A 14,553-nucleotide genomic window follows, 5' to 3' on the forward strand; every position below is an offset into this window, starting at 1 on the left:
CTTTGGAGGAGCTTTCTCAGGCATTGTATTTTTAGACTCTGAATGCAGAACATATGGATACAAAGGAGCATCTGTGCTTTGTCTCTTATGGGAAAGGAAGAATGTCACTAGTGCTGGGAACCCAGCATGAGTTTGCATGGGGGATGGGGAAGCCAGTTAAGGAGATGGGTATTTGTTTCAAAATAAACCCTTTCATACTGGAAAATGTATATAAATATATAAAAAAGATTAAAGCAATGTTCCTGCTTGTAAATGCCCTTCAAAATTCAGTGCTGAGACTCTTGAGACATTTTTATCTTCATGCCACTGGCAAAGATTCCTGCTTCATAAATAATATCTGAAATAATCTGGTCAGGTTTTTCCTGTAGTTTGCATTCTGTGACAAGACGACAGAGCTTACTGCAGGAGTTCTCAATTAAAATTACTATAGAGAATATATAGCAGTAGTATAACAGTAGTTGTTTTCATTAGAAAATTTAAACCCATTTGTATAATCTGTTATTTCCATCATGTCTCCTTAGCAAATACCAAAACCTCAAGGAGGGAGTTTTATACTTATAGAAGGATACTGGATTTCAGCTGGGGACAAAGAACCTACAGTAGATGAGAGTTATGTGCTCACCCCTTCAGTTAAGCTTAATCTGAAAGACATTGTCAGGGTTGTGTCCGCAGGGTAAGTGTTTCAACTTTTCAATTAAAAAAAAATAAGTTAAATATGTTTGTTTAGGCCTGGAGTTGTTGGTGCCCCTTTAATCTTTCATTGTTTGGATTAATAATGTCTATTTTCCTTCTACTTTACAGTTACCTTTTCATTATAGAGTGTGTTGAACTTTATACATGTGTTTCTTGTTTTCTTAAACCATCTTACTGCCATACCTAGTTTTATTTAAATTCTGACCTAAAAATTTGCAGTTAGACTAGCCTGCTTATTTTGCACTGCCACAAAAAGCTTCCTGGGTAGATCTTAGCACTTGGGACTAAAGATATTTGTATTTCCCTGTTAGTGTGTGATCTTGGATACCCTAAATAAGTGGTAGTGTTTTGGTAGTGTTGTTTAATAATGTTGACATCTTGTGTGTGAGAAAGACGTGGCTCATGCTTGTCTAACCCACTATTTTGGTCATGGCTTTTAGGACTCATCCAGTACTGATTCAAGGAGAGACCTCTGTTGGTAAAACCAGTTTAATTCGCTGGTTGGCTGCTGCTACTGGGAATCATTGTGTAAGGATTAACAACCATGAGCATACTGATATCCAAGAATATATTGGCTGTTACACATCAGATGCCTCTGGAAAGTTGGTATTTAAGGAAGGTAAGTGAGCACGTTCTGTATACTCCAAATTTCTGTCTCATTTCAGTATCTGGGTTGTTTTTCCTCTTTTCTGATTGTCTGATTTATTACAATGGAGAGATGACCTGCCATAAAGTAGGAAGTTGCACTTTGACAATAATCACTTGTGTGAATTCCAGTGAATTCTGGAAAGTTCTTGTCACTCTCACCATGCTTGTCCTAAAGACCTAAAGATTGGACCTAAAGATGATAAGCCAACAATTTAAACAATACTGTTGCTTCCTTCTCTGGAATTCTGTTTATTCTGAACGAAATGGCTTCCTGAAAGTATCTGAGTACATGCTTCTGTTAGATTTGCTTTATAAGATTTTTAACTAGGAATTTTTCTGTTCCCCCAAGGCATTCTCATAGATGCAATGAGAAAGGGCTACTGGATCGTTCTAGATGAATTGAATTTGGCTCCCACTGATGTTCTGGAGGCTCTCAACCGCTTGTTGGATGATAACAGAGAGCTGTTCATTACTGAAACTCAGGAAGTTGTCAAAGCTCACCCTCGCTTCATGCTGTTTGCCACACAGAATCCTCCAGGTCTCTATGGTGGCAGAAAGGTCTGTATGATCGATCCTTTTTGGGTAGCTAAGACTTTAGGGAATTAATCTCTCTCATACATAAAATATGATGTGTAAATGTTATGATGTGTAGCAGCATGAATTTCTCAAGAGGGAGAGAGTTGAGGTGGGTGTCAGTATAGCTGGGCTCTGTTTAGGTGAGTTGCTTGTTTCATGGATACAGGATTTCTAATTAATTTTAGGTAGTTGAGATTTAAGTGATTTAGTGAACCAGAGTTCACATATATTATACTTGAATCAGCATTTCTGGTCCAAGAGTACTGGAAAAGATATTCTACTTAGGCTATAGAAGTCCATTTCGTACTGGTTTTTGTCTGGAATAGGTAATTTTCTTCATAGTGACTGGTATGGTGCTGTATTTTGAATTTGTGATCAAAACAGTGTTGATAGCACAGGGATGTCTTGGTTATTGCTGGGCAGTGCTTGCATAGATTCAAGGCCTTTTCTGCTTCTCACCCTGCCCCATCTGCTTGTGGAGTAGGTTGAGAGTGCACGAGAAGCTGTGAGAGGACACAGCTGGGACAGCTGACCCCAGCTGCCCAAAGGGTTGTTCTGTATCATATGACGTTGTGCTCAGCAGTCAAAACTGGGGGAGGAGGAAGAAAGGGAGTTCAGATGTTCCCTAAATAACAGTGGTGTGGGATGAAGCCCTTATTTCCTGGAGATGATGGGATACCTGTCTATTGATGTGAAATGGTGAACAAATTCCTAATTTTGCATTGCTTGCATGTTTTGCTTTGCTTATGAAACCCGTTGTAGGGAGAGTGAGCTTGTGGCTTTGTAATGCTTAGCTGCCTATGCCCTTAAAACACACAATCCATTTTAAAGCTTCTGTCCTCTTCCAGACTGTCTCTTGTGCTTTCTTTCAACGTTGCTGTGTATGTGTTAATTTGTATGCTATGACACTATCCTTATTTCCTTTGGATGTGTAGGGGACAATCTATGAGCAATATCAAGGGAAAAAGTTCAAGCAGTAGTGTGGTCTCATATTTTAGGTTTTGTCCAGAGCCTTCAGAAATCGTTTTGTGGAGTTGCATTTTGATGAACTGCCAAGTGCTGAACTGGAAACCATCCTTCACAAGCGATGCAGTTTGCCACCTTCTTACTGCAGCAAGCTTGTCAAAGTCATGTTAGACCTGCAAGTATGAGACTCTTTTTTTCTCTTTGTATAAGAAATGCAAACATATTTTAAAGTAACATGCACAAAGTATATAAATTCCTTTGGGAGGGGGAGGTATTGTTAGCTGAAGGATATTTAAAATCCTAAACCATGGAGAGAACTCACCAAAGTACTAATTTCAGTGGTTAAGACTAAGGAGGAGAATGTTAGATTTGAGAGTAAGCCAGGGACAAAAAACAAAACCAAAAAAAACAGACACCTTGGGATTTCATGTATAGAATTATCTCTTGCTCTGGGGCCAAAGTACAGGATTGGATTTGTAGGGGTCTTGGGCTCATGTGCAATTCGGTATTATTTGTAAGCAGTAATTTTGCATATGTTTGTACACTCACACCTGTATTCAACAGGCATTTGGCACTTAATATGCAGCTAGAACTACCTCATATTTAAAAACAATTACTGCAGCACAAACTGGATTTTGTTTTATTCCAGGTATCTGTTTTATTCTTAGTTGTTCTTTTAAAAAAATTATTATTAAATTATTTCTTTCCTGGTGCTCATCAAATACCTGCCTAAAAGGAGTTAGTGTTTAGGAGTGGTCACTACTGGATGTTTTTCTGTAGTTACTCATAGAATTTTGTTGTTGCAATGTCACTGCAGAGGGTGATGATTAGCTTTGCTTGAAGTATTTGGACAGGTTGATGAAAAAATACCTCACATTTTGTCCTTGTGACAGTCTTACCGCAGAGGTTCGACGGTGTTTGCTGGGAAGCATGGATTCATTACCCTGCGGGATCTGTTCCGCTGGGCTGAAAGGTACAGGTTGGCAGAGCAGCTGCAGAAGGAGTATGACTGGCTTCAGCACTTAGCAAATGATGGTGAGATCTGCTGCCCCAGCTTTTTTAAGTGCCTGTAGAATCACTTTCCAGCCCTACTTCTTAAGTGTAAATTTTTGTTGCTGATTACCCAGGTAGTAATTGCTTTCTCTCTTCCTCTGTTTTGTAGGTTTTATGCTTCTGGCAGGCAGAGTCAGGAAACAGGAGGAGGTGGATGTTATTCAAAATGTCATTGAAAAACACTTCAATAAAAAAATATATCCTGAGTCTCTCTTCTCAGGGGAAAGTGTCAAAAAGCTACTGGGTGAGTTTCCTAGAGGGATCCCACTGGTAGATCTTTAGATGTGACTGAAGCTGATGGATTGCTTTGTGTTGTGCAGCTAAGTCTTCCACGTGGATGTCAGTGATGGACAGAGATTTTAACCATGTTGTCTGGACTCAAGGGATGAGGAGACTTGCCATTTTGGTGGGACGAGCCCTGGAGTTTGGTGAACCAGTACTGCTGGTGGGAGACACTGGGTAATCTTGCTTTTTATGATATTCTTGGTAGTGCTGTACCAGCTGCTGAGCTGGAGACAAAGTGATTGTATGGGCTTCAGTGTCCCAGTTTTGATCTGGGACATTTGAGCCTGTCTCATTCATTGCAGACTTGCAGCTGCTGTTTTCCACGGTTCCTTTTTGAGGAGAAGCAGATGCATCTCAATTAACCTGTGTTTTTGATGGGTTTATCTACTTTGTGTAACTACATAGAAGTTACATAAAAGTAGTAAAATGAAAGTGAACTGATTTCTTTTCCCAGCTTTACAAGGTGCCCTGTAGAATCTTGCTGTGCCTCATGGGAGTGGCTGCTTTTGGGATATTGTGACATTTTTCTCACTGGGAGCACATTCAATTTGCATGTTTCATGAGCTTGAATAGTCTTGCTACCACTTCTCCACCTCATATGCTGTAGAGGAGGTCATGGAAGTAGATACTGTCTGCTCTTGTGCTAATTATAATTTTGTGGAGTAAATTTTTATGCAAGAGAAGGAAAAAAAATACAAGAAGAGAAGGAAAATTTACTTGGGTAGTAAATGAAAACTAGATACTCAGCAGTTTATTCCCTCAGACTTAGGCTTGGTCTAGACATGTTGCATTTCCAGTTCAGTGAAATGTTAGGCTGCTTGAGTAGTGTCTGTAAGGGCAAGCTGAAATAAATTTAACTTTGAACATGCAGAAATCCATTATTGCAGCTATTGATTTAATTTAATTAAAGGCCTCTTGTGCAAGTCAGCAACAGTTGTGCCAAAAATGGCTTCACTTTACATACATTTCTTTCAAGGAAAGGAGCAGAAGAAAATTTTCATGTTGCGCATTTGCATCGTAGCTCTTCAATGAAAGTATGAATCCTGTCCAAAGTAAACTGATGGTTTGGTTTTGCTTTTTTTAATTCATCCTTGTCAATTAAATTACTTTTTTGCAGGTGTGGTAAAACTACGATTTGTCAGATCTTTGCAGCATTAGCAAATCAGAAGCTGTACTCAGTGAATTGCCACCTGCACATGGAGACATCAGACTTCCTGGGAGGGCTGCGACCACTCAGGCAGAGGTCCAAAGACCAGGTTTGTCATACACCAGTAATACCTTGGAGGGGGTGACCGTGGAAGTAAAAAGCAGCAGTTATGACTTCTCACTTTCTTTTCCGCTTCTTAGGAGGAATCCGATGGTTCTAGACTCTTTGAGTGGTGTGATGGACCTCTTGTTTTAGCAATGAAGGAAGAGGGGTTTTTTCTCCTTGATGAGATTTCTTTAGCTGATGATTCTGTACTGGAGCGACTTAACAGGTATGTCTGAAATGCGGTACTAAGCATCCTCAGTGTGTCTGATCGTTATCCAGACATGAGTGGGTTAATCTGACTTCTTTCAGGTACATTTGTTTCCTGGCTTAGGTGAGCTGCTCTCTTGCTGAAAAGAACAATAATACAAATAAAACTTGGAAGTAAAATCTCTGATTTACCATCTGCAGTATTATTATTTTCAGCCTGTCAGTGAACTCTTGAAATCACGCATCTTGTCAAATCCTAGGAACAAAATCTAGTTATTCCCCTCTTTTGTGTGTGTGTGTGTGTAAAGAAAACCCCCAGAGCAACTAAAACATAAATTTAACTTTGTTATCTGTTTGCAGTGGTATCCCTAATTTTAGTCTTTTCTGTTACCCATTATATTGGGTAAAGGAAAGTTTATCCAGGCCAATTAATATGATTTAATTTTTAAGTAATCTTTTGAAGTGTGGAACAAAATTTAAAATAAGCAATATTTGAAACTTCTTTCTAGTGTTCTTGAAGCTGAAAAGACATTGGTACTTGCTGAAAAAGGTGGTCAAGATGATGAGGAGAATGAAGTAGAACTATTAGTTGCAGGAAAGAAATTCCGTATCCTTGCGACCATGAACCCAGGAGGTGACTTTGGGAAAAAAGAGGTAAATGTCAGAACATCTGGAAATACAGCATGTAACTTCTGGTCATACTGACCATTAAGTGGTTGGAGGTGCATTGTAAAAATGCATCATGCCAATTCTGGCATCCAGTGCTTTCTAGCTGGCATCTGCTTCATCACACTAAAGGAGGATTGGAGTGAATCTGTTTTCTGCCACTTCTGTGGGCTGTCACTTTGGCATTATAAATGAATACTCAGCAAAATGTCAAAGAAACCTAATAATAATAATAAAACTAAAATAATAAATAATAAAACTAAATACTCTAGTTAGGCTTGATGTGTAGAATATTCAAGTTCAGGAACTGTGACTTGTGAAGCCAGCTCTCTGGGGTAGTATAAAGTTGCGTAGCAGATTTTTCTCCCTAATGCTATTCAGAAAGTGTTGGTCATCTTGTGTTTCTTCATGAATAATGAACATCACATCCCAAAAAATCTTTCTCATTAAATGAAAAAAAAATTGCTGCAGTTGAGAATTAAGTAATATAAAACGTGTTAAAGAAAACCTGTAAGGCAACAAAACCCTAAAACCTTTATGCAATGTTGGAAGCTAGGTCTATACAAGAGGACCAGAGGCTCTTTTAAGATGGGTACTGCATTTAAAGTGGTTTCTGGAGTAGAGAACCATTCATTGAAGCCATGTGTTTAAATAGGACTTATTACTGGATTGCATTTGTGGTACTGATTTTTGTTTGACTGATTCAGCCAAGGAAGAGAAGAATTAGGGAAATGAGTTGTGATTGAAGGCAAATTCCCATGTGGTGGTTTGCTTCTGTAAGCAAAGGAAGATTACAGAGCCATTGTTTGATACATGGTGTCCTAGAATGAGATGGAGCTTTGGTGCTGGCAGACCAGTTGAGTTTCTTCCCGTATTCTTTTGAACTTTCTTTACCAGCCCTTTCCTGCATTGATGCTACTACTAGAAGTCTTAAAAATCCTTCTTTCAAAGATTTTCTTACAAAGTGTCTCTGTCAAAATTAGAAGGAAAGATCTATCTTGTTCACTTTATTTATTGATTACAAGTACAGTGACTACAAGGCTATTGTTAACTGACCTTTAGGGAAGATGATGTAATGAAACTTTAATTGCTCTGTCACTCTGCTTGTTCGCAGCTTTCCCCTGCGCTGCGCAACAGATTTACAGAAATATGGTGTCCACAGAGCAATGGCCGGGATGATTTGGTGCAGATTGTGAAACACAATCTTCATCCAGGATTGTCTCTGGGTGCAGTAAACCACGAGGGTAGGTATTTCTGTGTGTTGGTAAGAAAATAAGGAGTTTGGAGGCTGCCAGCCTTTCCTCAGAATGTACACCACTGTCACCCTTTTTCTGCTACATTTCTTCCTGAGGACAATGTATTTTGGACTTTGTTCTTCCTTCACTGTGTGTATGCCAAGATGGAAGTAAGTTCAAGGCTGTGTTTACTTCACCAGCCAGGTAGCTGAACTATCCCCAGCCCTTCAGTGGGCCAGTTTTGGTTTCAATGTAGAGCATTGGAAGAGCTGGCACTTCACTTCCTGCCAGCAGCTTCACTGTTAGTCACTTGATGCTGTCTGTTTACCTGAATTTAAAAGGACCTGTAACAGCTCAGGCAGGAAATCTCTTATCCTGTTTCTTGGATATAGAGTATCCATCCACATTGCTCATGCAGCTGTACCTACTTTAAAGATGTTTTTACAACAGTGTAGTAGATGCGACCAAAAAAATTGTAACACAAATTTATTTGTTTTTTGGTTTTTGTTTTTACTTTTTTTTTTTTAGGGGCAGACATAGCAGAACTCATGATGGACTTTGTTGAATGGTTTACTAATCAAGAGTTTGGTCGCCAGTGTATTCTCAGTGTGAGAGATGTCTTGGCCTGGATTAATTTTATGAATGTCATGGCAGAGGATGATTCAAGTTCTGCTAAGGGATGCAGCCGCCTTAACATTTCTCCAGTGATGTCTTTTATCCATGCTGCATGTTTGGTGTATATTGATGGAATAGGATCAGGTAAGTATTCATTGCTCATTTGGTAGCAGAAAATATGAAACTGTTTATTTGTATCAATATTTTTAGCCAAATGCAAACAAAATGCTTTGGGGCAGCATGGGATTCTGCTGGGAGATGTTTTCACTTCCATTTGGCAGCCCTCCTGTGTGTCATGTGCTTTTCCTGTGTTTCAGTAGCAAGAGTTTGAGTAATAGAGCAAGCTGAAGTAAATTAGAAGGGCTAATAATATTGCAATGGCTAGCACATAAATTAAGAAAATCCATGGTTTTTATTGAGTGTTCTGAGCTGATACAGTACTTGAGCATATATTATGCTCTCTATCCCCCACTCCACATGTCAGCATCTGTCTGTGCTGGCCTGTACATAGCTGAGAATGCATCTCTGTGTGTTTGGCTGCTGGCCCAGCTGATAAATAGTAGATAAGGGAGAGGAGGAAAAGTGAAAGGCACAAGAAACGCCAGAAAAGAAAGCCTGGAGGGGCCTATGGCAAGGGATCAGGGTGGTTGTGACAGTAGAAGAAAGGGGGCTGGAAATGCGGTGTCCTTATTTCTGTTGCTCACAGAACTAGTTGTGACTATCTCTAACTATTTTACTATGGTAAATAGTACTGGAAGCACTGTCAAGCAAAAATATTAAAATAAAATATAAGCCTGTATGCACATGAAGGGATTGTGTTTCTTGTCATAAGATGAATGTGCCAAGTTATGTTTTGAAGCACACTTAACTTTCCTAATTACAGGTACAACATCCTGCTCAGCTGATACAGCTTTATTAGCTCGTGAGAAATGCCTGACATTCTTACATGAGAAAATGAGTCAATTCTTTGAGCTGACTGATTATCAGAAGAGTGAACTAAAGATTTATGACAGAACAAAGGAAAAAGAGCTTGTATGGATGGACAACTTTATGGGAATTCACCCATTTTTTATTCCAAGAGGCAAGAGACTGTGGGAGTGGGTGGGCATTTATTCTGTGATTTATATTTTCAGTAGTTTTGTTAATCACTAAACCTAAGTAGGATACCTGAACTATCATAGAACAATTCATTGGTTCTTAAGCTTTAAAAAATTGCCTCTTCTACCTCCAAGTGTCTAGATTGCAAGTCAGTCACATTTATTAAGACACATCAGTTCATTCCCTTTTTTTCATCGCTTCTTAAATGGTTGATGGCCTAATTTTCATAGACTTTTTTTTTGGTGCAACAAAACTTTTTCTTTTTAATTTTGAATTGTAATTTTCTGTCACTTTTGCATGCTCAGAATGCCTGTTAACTTCCACTAACTAAAGCTGCAGCTCATCCTGGCCCTTGTGTAAAGCGTGGAAAGCATGAGTGCAGAGCTAAACAGAAAGGAAGTTAATGCCATGCCTTGCTCTAGGCTCTCAAAGATTTGCTACAATTTTGGCAAAATTAAGTCTCTGCATTTCAGTTCCTCATGGGACAAATTAATGTAAACAAAATAGCAAAACACTGCCTCTTATCCTTAACCATGACAAGACTAAAAAGTGATGACTGTGATCTTTCTAACTCGGCTGGTTAGTTTTCAGCATATGGACCTATGTGTTCCCTATGCTGTATTAATTATTGTTATTTGAACTTTCTGGCATTAATGGATTGTGTTAATCGTGCATGAAATTGTACAAAGTAATGCTTTTTCATAAATTTCTTAGTTCCTTTCTGCTGATTCGACCACAAAACTAATCTCTTTGGATCCCTTTCATAATAAACAGGCATCAGTTTGTGTGGGATGCATTGGTGGTTAATATCTTGTATACATGAGCAATGCTGTGTTACACATTTGTCCAAGGAGCTATACTGGCTGGAATTTGGCAGACAAACTCTGTGCTCTCTCCCTACTGTATGCCATAATAACAGTAAAAGAAAAGCAAACTTCTAATTAAAGGACTGTTCCTTTGCAGAATTAGCAGTGTATGGAAGAAATTAATGTTATTCTGGAGCATAACTGGATTGTATCTCTCAGTGTCAGTTTTTCAAGAGCTACTTTTGAGTTTTAGATCCACATGACTGAAGTGCAAGGACAGATTTATGTTTTCTCAGGGAGAGATCTCTAGTTTCAGTAATGAACCGAGAGGTATTGAAGTTTCACAGCAAAATAAATTGTACATCCATATGCCTTTTTTTTGCAAAATTCAATATAAATGTGTGGAGATGGGCTGAGATGCAGCTGTCAAACAAAGTGTGTGTGCCAGATCACTGAGAATGGTATACAGGATGGATCTCCATTGCTTGCTGTACTCAGATCAGCAGTTTACAGACAGAGTGAGCTCATTCAGAGGTACACTGTCAGCAGCTCCAGCATAAACATTCTTTAATTGTTTAATTGTTTTCTGTTTTATCTTTCCTTTGTTTTAGGCCCTATTCTCCAGAGGAGCAACATGACAGATTATGCTTTAAATGCTGGGACTACAGCAGTGAATGCACAAAGATTGTTAAGAGCCCTACAGCTTAACAAACCTATTTTGTTGGAGGGCTCACCAGGAGTGGGCAAGACCAGCCTAGTTGCTGCCCTGGCAAAAGCCTCAGGCAACTGTCTTGTTCGAATCAACCTGTCTGAGCAAACGGTAGAATGAAATATTCATTATTTGGTGTTCATGGCAGGGTAGAAGTTTTGTGTAACTTTTAAAGTGCAGTTCTCTTTTAACTTTGGCCCTGTGTCTGAAATGTCAATTTTTCCTGCTTGGTTTTAAGATGAAACTGTATGAGAGGGGGAACCAGACAGAGCAGCAAGCTTCTGTGAATGAATGCCAGTTCTTAGATATTTCTTCTCTTTTCAGGTGAAGCCATGCATATCTTTGTCTAATGTGTTTTTTTTGGCTTCTGCAACATTACTTGAAAACAGCTTTCAGGCTTTTTAGCTTTTCTGTTCCAATTTAAATTTTTGTTGTTAAATATAGTAACTGGTCAGTGGATTCCTATAATCGAAAAGCTTTTAGCATTTTGCAATTGCTAAAAATATTTAAATAGACCTAAAGTGTAGGTATTAAAGGAGAAGGGAGAAAATGTTAACCAGTTCTGTTTATGAACCTCAGTTAAGTTTTGTAATTCCTCAACTTCCCCATTCTGTTCTTTACTCCCAAAGGATGTGACAGACTTATTTGGGACAGACTTGCCTGTTGAAGGTGGAAAGGGAGGAGAATTTGCCTGGCGTGATGGACCACTGTTAGCAGCACTAAAGGCTGGACACTGGATTGTATTAGATGAGGTAAATTCAGGTTTGGAGGACAAACAAAATAGAATGTTCTAGAAGAGCAAATTTGCCAATTTGGATTGTGGAATAAATACCTTTAAGTGCCATTGACCTCCCTTAATGGAGGCAGGTGATGATGAGACTTCTTTGAGACAAGAGAATAAGGGTTGAATCCCAGCTTAAATTACTGAAGAAAACCATGGAGAGATTTTATTTACATGTGAAAGTTTTCAGATAAGAGTGTCAACATAAGTTTTGGTACAAGTGTTTTTATGTGGATACAATTTCACTGAAATAGGAGGTGTTTTTCTGGGACTAATACACTGTGTTTGGTTACTGATGTAATTATGATGGAGAAGAGTTCCATCTTGCCAGAATAAGCTATCCTGCTACTGCAGGTTTGTTCAGGTCATGTAGCAAATGCCTTAAAGCATGTGTGTGCACAGATCTTCTTGGCAATGTGCATTCTAATTTCTGTAGAGTGCAAAATCTTCAATTCATTAGCCCCTTGCATACCTCCTTTTCTCCCCCTATTGTGAAGAATGCCCCTTTAAATAACCACTATAATTAAATAGCTGTGACTGCTTTAATTTAAACAAACAGACAAAATGCTCTGACTGCCACTAATGTATGAATCTAAATTCAGAAGAAACATCTTGAATGTGCAGGTTTTACAGTGGAAAATTGTTTTGCTATCACAGTGAAAAAACACAGTACAAATAACAAGTGAACATCAGGACGTGTTAGTTGCTCCAGTATAACAGTCTAGCTGGTGGTGATAACATGTATTAGTTCTAGAACAGCAATGAAATGGAATTTTACCTTCTATATATATCCCAGACCATTAGACTGGAGATTATGCAGAAATGTTTTGTGGTGCATTAATATTGTATCCTTATTTCTTTCCTCAGTTGAATCTGGCTTCTCAGTCTGTGTTAGAGGGGCTTAATGCGTGTTTTGACCACAGAGCTGAGATTTATGTTCCAGAATTGGGAATGAATTTTCATGTACAACACAAGACGACTAAGATTTTTGGATGCCAGAATCCATACAGACAAGGAGGTGGAAGGAAGGGTCTCCCCAAGTCCTTTCTTAATAGATTTACGCAGGCAAGTTTATTTGTTTGGTTTAAACTACATCATGATCCTGTCTTATAGGTTTCTGTGACTTTACAAACACTCTGAATTCTCTTGATTTTACAGGTCTATGTTGATCCACTGTCAGCAGAAGATATGGAGTTTATTGGGAATACACTGTTTCCTGCTATTGATAAAACTATTATTGCTAAAATGGTTGCTTTCAATAACAAGGTAAACATATTTTAATTTCTTTTCTGTAGAAATACGCAGAATGCAGTAAGATTAGAAAAAAATCAAGTCTAATGTTATATTTCCAAGCATTTTTATAGGCAAGTATGTGGGTAAAAAAAGAGGGATGGAAATATACACAGAAGAAAGTAAAGAACACCACTAAACCTAGTACCTGAATTCTTGTACCATGACAATCAGATGCTTTGTTGATATTTTATGAGGCATGGTTTTTCACAGAAGATGAAACATATACACACAGGAGGAAGTAGTATTCTGTGACCCTAGGTAAAATCTGTTGTGTCAACATCTTACTGCATATTCATTTATAAGAGTGCAAGAGTGAACTGCAAAATTGAGCTGAGTGTTAGAGGAACGGTAGAGAAGAGACAGACTAAATCTTGCTTTAGTTCCTAAAATATCTTTAGCAAAGTAAGTTCAGTCTGCTCTTTCAGTTGTCTTTGTCTTGTAAGCAGTGCTAAAGGCAGAAGTTCAGTCAAGACTTTTAAAAAACATATTTGAAGACCAGCTTGTGGGTGGAATAAAGGATTATTTTTTATTGTATTTTAATTACTACCTTTTCTTGTTGTTTTTTTTTAATTAAGATTGAAAAAGAAGTAATGGCTGAAAAAAAGTGGGGACAGAAAGGAGGACCCTGGGAGTTCAACTTAAGAGATCTTTTCCGCTGGTGCCAGCTTATGCTTGTTGACCAGTCACCAGGATGGTATGATCCAGGCCAGCATGTGTTTTTGGTATATGGAGAAAGAATGAGAACCAGAGAAGACAAAGAAAAGGTGAGCCATTGTTCTCCTTCCATTCTCTTCAGATGGTCAGGACATATTTATAGAAATCCAAGTATAGATCTCAATTTGAAGTCAATTTGAAGACTCCTTGCAATTCATTCATAGACACTTGCCTCTTAAAAATGAAAAATTGGTTTGTTTAGATTTTTGGGGTTTGATATAGATGCCTGCTTCCCTTGCCATTTAAAATACCAATTTAATTAGTATAAAAGCAGACAGCTGATATAAATGAAGGCAAGTAGAATAACAAAGGACTTAAAACACATAATATTCTTATGTGATTCTGTATTAAATAATAATGTTTGCTACCTACTTATCCATCTCTTGATTAGAAATCCTGTGCTTTGCTTAATTTCACACCATTTAATTGGTATTAAACTGGAAAGTCCAATTGTAAAACTGAAATTACTGGCTATATGTGACTGCATATTTCCTCCTGCGTTTACTTTCCTGTCCCTGTAACATCATTATATTTTTCTGTGCTACCAAAGAGCATACTTAAGAAGTGAATTCTGTCCCAGTACTTTGTTGAAGGGAAACATTGTTTACAGTTATTTTAAGTCTCAAGAAACTGTGGTTAACGAAAGGGTTGCTGTGGGCAGCTCACACTTACATTGCTAGTTGCACTTTGAATTAAATGAGCTTGAGATTTACTGTGTTAGTTACTGTCATACAGTTGTGGAGCTGAGAGGAAAAGATACTTCAGGTGTAAACCTTTAGAAGTGAATCTTTGGAACAGTGGGTAACTTGAACTGATAAGTCTCTTTCTGCTGTCTTAACTGTTCTAGGTTATTTCTGTATACAGAGACATTTTTGGCCAGGAGGCCAATGTGTATACAGGAACCAGGGAGTTTCACATCAATCCATATAACGTTCAGGTAAACTGCTGACAAGGGA

The 14,553-nt window shown here is 38.3% G+C and overlaps 1 protein-coding gene across 4 annotated transcripts in view; it reads left to right on the plus strand.

The window, feature by feature from the left end:
* MDN1 (midasin AAA ATPase 1) overlaps positions 1-14,553 on the plus strand; it is a 92,001-nt gene that overhangs the window by 27,836 nt on the left and 49,612 nt on the right. For all 4 annotated transcript variants that reach the window (XM_033512876.1, XM_033512875.1, XM_033512874.1 and 1 more), the window contains exons 23-41: positions 522-673; positions 1,134-1,312; positions 1,691-1,899; positions 2,916-3,062; positions 3,777-3,918; positions 4,046-4,180; positions 4,257-4,395; positions 5,339-5,477; positions 5,569-5,699; positions 6,190-6,334; positions 7,461-7,590; positions 8,110-8,340; positions 9,080-9,277; positions 10,712-10,920; positions 11,439-11,561; positions 12,458-12,655; positions 12,749-12,856; positions 13,459-13,647; positions 14,445-14,534. In XM_033512876.1, coding sequence (XP_033368767.1) covers positions 522-673; positions 1,134-1,312; positions 1,691-1,899; positions 2,916-3,062; positions 3,777-3,918; positions 4,046-4,180; positions 4,257-4,395; positions 5,339-5,477; positions 5,569-5,699; positions 6,190-6,334; positions 7,461-7,590; positions 8,110-8,340; positions 9,080-9,277; positions 10,712-10,920; positions 11,439-11,561; positions 12,458-12,655; positions 12,749-12,856; positions 13,459-13,647; positions 14,445-14,534 — 2,994 coding nt within the window. The remainder of the gene's footprint in view (positions 1-521; positions 674-1,133; positions 1,313-1,690; positions 1,900-2,915; positions 3,063-3,776; positions 3,919-4,045; positions 4,181-4,256; positions 4,396-5,338; positions 5,478-5,568; positions 5,700-6,189; positions 6,335-7,460; positions 7,591-8,109; positions 8,341-9,079; positions 9,278-10,711; positions 10,921-11,438; positions 11,562-12,457; positions 12,656-12,748; positions 12,857-13,458; positions 13,648-14,444; positions 14,535-14,553) is intronic.

The sequence above is a fragment of the Parus major genome, chromosome 3, assembly GCF_001522545.3.
Source record: "Parus major isolate Abel chromosome 3, Parus_major1.1, whole genome shotgun sequence".
Classification (NCBI taxonomy): domain Eukaryota; kingdom Metazoa; phylum Chordata; class Aves; order Passeriformes; family Paridae; genus Parus; species Parus major.